This window comes from Homarus americanus, unplaced genomic scaffold, assembly GCF_018991925.1.
Source record: "Homarus americanus isolate GMGI-L3 unplaced genomic scaffold, GMGI_Hamer_2.0 scaffold23598, whole genome shotgun sequence".
Classification (NCBI taxonomy): domain Eukaryota; kingdom Metazoa; phylum Arthropoda; class Malacostraca; order Decapoda; family Nephropidae; genus Homarus; species Homarus americanus.
In genome coordinates, this window is record NW_024731054.1 from 2,270,874 (window position 1) to 2,278,570 (window position 7,697).

General features: G+C 39.6%; 1 protein-coding gene across 10 annotated transcripts in view; it reads right to left on the minus strand.

The window, feature by feature from the left end:
* Window positions 1-7,697, minus strand: part of LOC121867499 (serine-rich adhesin for platelets-like) — a 132,594-nt gene that overhangs the window by 20,961 nt on the left and 103,936 nt on the right. For 7 of the 10 annotated variants that reach the window (XR_006089165.1, XR_006089164.1, XM_042367463.1 and 4 more), the window contains 4 exons: window positions 6,271-6,473; window positions 2,103-2,276; window positions 464-555; window positions 63-246 (listed from right to left, as the gene is read on the minus strand). Coding sequence is in view for 8 of the 10 variants with exons in the window: in XM_042367463.1 (XP_042223397.1) it covers window positions 63-246; window positions 464-555; window positions 2,103-2,276; window positions 6,271-6,473 (653 nt within the window). In the remaining 2 variants the exon portion in view is untranslated. Of the gene's footprint in view, window positions 1-62; window positions 247-463; window positions 556-2,102; window positions 2,277-4,246; window positions 4,459-5,352; window positions 5,461-6,270; window positions 6,474-7,697 lie in introns of those variants that run through there. The other 3 variants (XM_042367461.1, XM_042367465.1, XM_042367464.1) reach the window with 3 other exon arrangements.

Consider the following 7,697-nt stretch of genomic DNA (forward strand, 5'->3'; position numbering starts at 1 on the left):
TGTGTGAGTCCCATTATCATGATCTTAATAGTAATAAAATAAAGAAAGTCTGGGTGAATGACCTTGCTCTGTGGTATGGGAGGCCCCTCGGGCTGAATGCCAGTACACTGGTCAAGGGCAGCGATGGTGGCCTGGTACTGCTGCAGCTTGGTGGTGTACGCCTGCTCCTGGGCCTCCTTCTCCGCTCTCTGTTGTTCCTCCACTATCCGCCTCTCTGCCACCAGCACTTGAACCTGCTCCTCCAGCCTGCAGAGGTATTGTTGAAAATAATCTCTAGTGCAAACAGATAAGGAGTACAGGACATATAATTATTTACTAGCCCCCCCCCCCAAAAAAAAAAGAGAGAGAGAGACAGAGAGTTTATTCAATACATAGTTTGGAATTCAAGGATTTACTGTTTTGAACACACATTCTGATTATTATAGTAATTTTTTTTTTAACAATAATCAAATATGATACTTACAGAATAAATTCATGCTGGAGGTTAGAGAGTCGTTGCTTCACCTCCTCATTCTCCTGACGCAGCTCTTCCACTTGGTGCCCGTCAGAACCCTTCTGGAAATGAAGCATCAATGTAAGTCTCGATGTTTACCATCCGTCCCCTCACCAACAAACTTTATCTTCTGAGATTTTCATACACAACAACAACAAAAAAAGACAATAACTGAGTAAGTAAAAATGGAAAATTATGGTGAAGAATGAGGCAAGTTGCAAGGTTTTAACTATCTGGAAGCGATGTTACTAAGCATGGTGTAATACAAAGGAGGAATACTCAGGGTGTCTAATGGCCAGACAAAACAAAATTCCCTGGCTTTTCCAGGTGTAAATTTGAAAAATTCCAGGTATATTAATTCTGAATTTACTATGACAGAATAACAAAATTAGAGGTTTTCAATAATATGTATACAGTATACTATTGGGAAATTTAAAGATGATATACAGTATATGATATTAATCAAGAAATTAAAGACCTTTTTGGGACCCCCCCCCCACACACCAAGCCATATTTTTCTCTTCGGATTTGCACGATTCACGTGGGTCAACCTGGACGTTCCAAAAAAAGCCAAAAATCCGTCCAAAAACGAAAAATCACACTCCTGATCCACCTATGTGACTCATGATAAATGTGTGGAATAATGTGCATAAATAAACCCACTTACCGGTAATTATAAGAACAATTCATCTCTGACAATACTCACTGCAGAATTAGTAGGTATAACCTGTAATATTTGGTTATTTGATCACTAACATGAAACATGATAGGTTCATAAATACTGTAATTCAGTTTTGGAGTGGACTATTTACTGGAATTTGTTCCTAAAAGTTTAATTATTTACCTATTATATAGTACATCATTAATTTACAGTACTGCTGTTGTCAAAATAAAAAATATTTTAGAGTTGAACTGAATTCACATAAAATTCCAGGTATATTTGTAAAATTCCTTGGCTGTTCCAGGTTTTTCAGCCCCAAATAAAATTCCCTGTCTTTTCCAGGGTTTCCAAACCAGTGGACACCCTGAATACTGTTTACAATTAAAGAACTCGGAGATAATACAATAACCCTTGACTTAACTTTTGGCAGTGAAACATTGACTTCGAATAAACTAGAATGTTCTAATATACAAACTACAGAGATGGGACTATTTGACAACTGCCTCTGAGGTTACCAGTTGTGGAGGTAAGAAATAATGACGTGTGAGGAGCTTGGAAGGCAAAGCAGGCAGAGGGAGTATATTGTGGAGTGGTGAAATGGGTAAAGAGAGCTCTAAGTGGGTTGGTGGAATGGTTAAAGACATATCTGAGAAGGTTGGTGGAATGGGAAGAGAGAGGAGGTTTGCTGGGATGGTATGGTACTGACATGTGAGAAAGGTGAAGGAGAGGATGGTAAAGAGAGTGTATAGGGGCAGTGGGTTGGTTCCAATACTGCCTGCCCTAGTAGAGATAACCCCAGTGTATACAATGGATGACAAAAACCTTGAATATTTAGTAATACCTGGGACCTCACACAGTACCTAAGGTCATACTTAAAGAGTTAATATGATCTGAGGACCCCATAGCTAAAGGGTTAATGTGATCTTACTGGGTGAGAGCCGAGCCTACCTGACCAGAATCCATGACACCACCGTTATTCTTCTGGTGGCGGCTGCGTGCATGTGAGCTGTCCTCTAACTCCTGTTGCTTGTGGTGCTTGTTCCTGCGAGGACTGGCAGCCTCCACTAAGGTGTTTCTCACAGGCTGTCCTTCCTCATTGTCATCAGCCTCTACTGAGTAAATCTGTGGAGAGGTAATTACTGTTACTTAACTAGTATATCTCTTACAGTAGTCCATGTAATATCTTTGGTATGTGTTCTGTGACATGTGTTTCTTGTGGTCACTACTGAATAGGCATTTAGGTGTTTGTAAATCTAAATTTAGATCTGTGTTTTATGGTTTTGTTAACTTGACAGTCTGGGGCAGAATAGTCAACTTCTCTATGCCCAAGCACAGTATATGAAATTCTTGTACGTGATGGTGAAAACTGCCAACTCACTGCCACCATACAGTCAGTTGCCAAGAAAAGCTTATAATCCTGCTGTATCATGCATCATAACACAAGTTCTTTGAGGTGGCCTTGGATGTGAGACTTCAGGTGCCACGTGTCATATACTAGCAGTGTCATATGACGGTATGTGAGACACCCACATACAGTAGTAGCATCTGTGAGTCCCAAGGCTATATCTAACAAATCCTGGTTCAAGATTCTGCTATGTTCAGTATTTCTCAAACATGGTAATAATTTCATTTGCTGCACGGTATGATGGCAAAAAATGTTGAGTTTTTTGGTTATCAACATTTCTAACATGAAATAGTAAAAATAAACATTCAAAATACCAGGACATAAATTATCAAGGCTTTGCACATTAATTTTTCTCATGACTACAAATATAAGAACAATATATTAAAAACTAAGCATTTACACAAGAAATGTTATTCTTGAATATTGATTCATAATAAAAAAAAATATAATATTTAAGGTGGTCCAAAATGCTTTAAGAGGATGGGTGAAAAACGACTATTAACTCATGTGGGTTAATATTCGTTTAATGGCTGCGGCAAGGATTTAGGTTAGGTTACGTAGGTTTGGTTGGTTAGGATAACTTAATAAGTAATACATAGTTAGGTTTATCTTAGGTTTCAACAGTGATTTGGAAGTTTAATTCTCATAACAAAAATGAGCCACAGTCATTAAATGAATATTTACCCCAGAGTGCTTTCAAAAAGTCCAAATTACTCAAAAAATATAAATTTAGTGATGGAAAGATAATAGAATAAATTGATCTTTTTTGGGCTTTCTCTCTATAAATATGTTCTGTGGTGTAACTGAAACGAATCTTAACCTTGTATTTAATCACCATTCACAGATTCTTATATTGGTATCTACCTTGTATGGTAAAATTATTGTTTCAGTCATCCACCAATATGTCAAGGGTTCGAGCCTTGGCCCGGACACATGCGAGAAGTGTTATCCAGTGTGACCTTCACTACCAAACACCACAAGTTGTTTCCTCCAGTACTAACACTGGATAAACCGGCCTAATGGCTAGTAAATTGATAAGTGGCGAATGTGATAAAAACAAAAAACATTGGAAAAACATCATTTCAACCTAACCTAACCCAACCTAACCTGATGGATGACCAAAACGATTATAATACCCCAGTGTATAACTTTAATTATTACTGAATTAGTATTATACCTCAAACAATTATAGAACATATAAAGAATAACTCTGATGTGCAAATTCCAAGACCACACCATTAGCAGAGTATATCAGTAAAGTAGCTAGACATGACCCAATATATTGCAACATGTCCCCTCACTTAATGACATATAGTGTACCATCAAAATTATATTCTAATTACCGAGTTTAATTATTTCTTATTAGATTTAAAGTTTAAATACCATCTAATTCCCTATAAAATAGTGACACAATTTAATATAATCCATTATGGCAAAACATTAAAATCATTGAGCCTAGTTGAGGAAAAACAGCACAAGATGTTTTAACCAAATGAGATAAATTTCCAAAAGTTTTCAATGCCACAGCTTTTAAAACATTTAATGAGTTATAACACGAACATAAAGTTAATTTGCAACATATATGAGTAATAATTAACCCTATATACCAGTGTTAATGGCAGTAAAGTGTTAAACAAGTTATCTATGGCCATTACAGCAAGGCCATACGTGGTGTTAAACTTCTAACCTTGTGTTAAAGCCCCACACATCTTCCCTCCTGGACGGCTGATTTCTGCCTTAATATCTCTCTGTTGGTGCCAGCAGGGCGAGATAAGGGCATACTGCTGGCCCAATCCCTCATAGATAGTGTAGAGTTAGTGAGGGAGACATAGGAGGTGTGTGGACACAGGAACAACACAGAGGCACTGACAACAACAAAGCACCACCACCTCTCCTCCCTACACGCTGCCACACACCCTCAATTTTTAACTATTATTTACCTCTAATAACTCATCTATCAACCCATTAGAACCTTAACTAAAAGTATAATATATATTCTATCTCATACTATAAGGTTGTAGTCGTTTAATGCAGTGTTAATAGGTTAATAATGAATCAAGGTAGAGGATCTTCACGACATGTAGCGTCATCTGCTCGGCCGCCATTCACACTACTTCTGTAAACAACTTCCTTTTTCATGTCCCACGCTTACTACACCATATATATGAATGACCGCCCCCTATAACATCTCCATATATTATAAAATCTGGATATTAAACATCTGATGGTAAAAGGGTAAAGTTTATAATGCAGAAAGTGAGAGATAGGGGGAGAGAGAGAGTGGGAGAGTCAAGATGTTGGCAACAGGAGGGCCGCGGGGCTGGATGAGTCATGCACGAGGAGTAGTGAGCCACACTGTTAACGGGCCACACTGTTCGAGGGCCACACTGTTAGCGGGCCACACTGTCAGAGGGCCACATTGTCATCAGGCCACAGTCAGCATGCCACACCGTTAATGGGACCACACTATTAACGGGCCACACCGTTAACGGGACCACACTGAACTTCCTTGATAGATAGATTTTCTGTAAAAATCCTCCTGACAGCATGGAGCTACTATGACTGACACCCAACATAAGGGCTGATAGTAAGCAAGTTGACAGTGATTAATTATAGAGGTGAACTTTACCTTAAACATGATTATCGAGGAGATATAACCACACGCCTTTTAAATACGTAACGAACACATTTTTAATTCTGAGTTACAATTAACTTCCCATAAGAATTAAATATTCAGGACACAAAACGTTAAGATTCTACTGTACCAAACACACACACACTGGTGATAATTACTTATGTCCTGTTTGGCTGAAGTTGCTGGGGGAAAGACGCAAGCGGATATCCACATTGGTTTCACGGTTATCCAGACTGTTCTTTAATGTTTATCCACACTGTTCTTTTACGGTTATCCACACTGTTCTTTCACGGTTATCCACACTGTTCATTTATGTTTATCCACACTGTTATTTTACGGTTATCCACACTGTTCTTTCACGGTTATCCACACTGTTCATTTATGTTTATCCAACTGTTCTTTCACGGTTATCCACACTGTTCTTTCACGGTTATCCACACTTCTTCCACGGTTAGATAAGTCTCCCCTATGCCAAACTTTCTAACTAAATACAAGTTATCGATTACAGGTAAAATACTGATGGTGTGAGTGATAGAGCAACAAGAGTCGTGCACCCACCACCACCACAGCCCAGAGACCTTGTGTGGTGTGTTTACATTTACCGTAAATGTCCACATTCGGTGTAAATATAGCGGCCGAGGGAACGTAACGGTGTAAGTGTGGAGGTCTTGGGAGTGTTGGTGGAGTTGGCAGCCAGTGAGTGGTGGTAGTGGTGGTGGTGAATGGTGGTGGTAGTGGTGGTGGTGAATGGTGGTGAGTGTTGCTCTTGTTTCCTGCTACTGACTCGGTGTGTGTGTGCGCAACATTTAACCTTCAACTGTCAGGTTGGGGAAATACCAGTCAAATAAATATCACAGTTTATCAATACCTACAAACTCCCGGCGGCACAAGTCTTGACAACAGAAACTAAACCAAACTTGTATACGAGGAAGGTCCTACAGTGCAACTTATCATGGTAGACCAACAGTGAGAATTAAATTGTAAAGTGAGGCTTAGAATCAGTGATCAATACAAGACAATGATCATGATAATTATAAGCTGTAAAAGGTTTAACTAAGTGTAGGACTCCGTCTTACCTTCAGACAGTGTTCCTTGGAGCCCGTGGAGGACCCTGAGCTGCGGGAGAGGCTGGAGGGCGGCGTGCCATGATCCCCGTGGTCGGGGGCGTGGCCAGGGGCGGGGGCGGGGACAGCAGACCTTGGGCACACGTCCTCGCGGTGAGTGGAGGGAGACAGCTTAAGCGTAGAGCACCGAGACGCCGTCGAGGACAACGTAGAATCTGGCGGACCACAACAAAAGTTAAGGCTCGTTTAACCCTTAACATTCAACAAGTTTAAACACCCAATGTCTTCGTTGATCCTTTACAGCGAGATGTATTTAAAGATAACTCGTTGATGTCCTCGTTGACCTCTACAGTTTTAAGTCACCAGTCGCTGTACTCGTTGACCCCCAGAGGGCAAGTGACCCCGGAAAGTAACCGCCGGTCTTTAATTTTTTAGGTTTTTAAATTATGCTAATTAGCGAAATAAAGTTAAATATGTTGTTCACAGTTAAGATGCAGTCAACTCACTCAATGACTCCTTCTAGTACATTGTCTTAACGTTACTGTGACCAACAAGCGGTGTTAAGCCACTCAATGGGTAGTCTACTTAAGCTGTTATCAGAGGTTAACGTTATCGTACGCTGTCATACTCGAGAGGAAAACAATCAACATCAAAATGATGAAGGCGTCGTACTGAGAACAATGGATTATCGTACACTGGGGTTGTGATGTCTTAAGGTTACATTTTGATGTTATAATTAAAGGGTAAGCTATCGTACTCATGGGGAACACGACATGGTAATTAAGTATTAAGCTTGACTTATTGTACTCAAGGGGTTATAATCGTTATTTGGGGACCATTTATCGTACTAAGTGACAGAAACAACTTAATCAAACGTAAAGGTATCGTACTCCAGAAAAATGAGGTAACGTAATTCAGGGGAGGTTATCGTACTCCATGGAGTTGGAGGTAATACGACATCGTACCCAATGGGGTGAGGTCAACGTACTTAAAAATCATCGTACCTGAAAAGTTACAAACACAAACATACACCGCAAGCATTCAACCACAGACTTGTGGAGGAGAAACAGACACTGACACATGATACAGACAAGAGGCAGATGCAAGCACAAGGCACAGACGTTGCCAAATGTAAAACATGTAAAAAAAAAAGACTTACGTATAAGGCATTATGAGAGACTGAAGAAGTATAACTGCATATTGACAAGTAATAATAGTGTGAAGAAAAGAATAATAACTGAATAATATTTTAAGTTATAATTAATAGAGACAGACTCACTGTATAACCATATTGAGACACAGACATGTTGAAAAGGTTTATAGTGGGTCCAGACATGCTGACAAGACACAATGAGACGGAAAGGCATGATATGGAGCCACAATGAGGTACCGAGACAACATCCAAGCCATAGGACAGACATAACTAAATATTAAAAAGG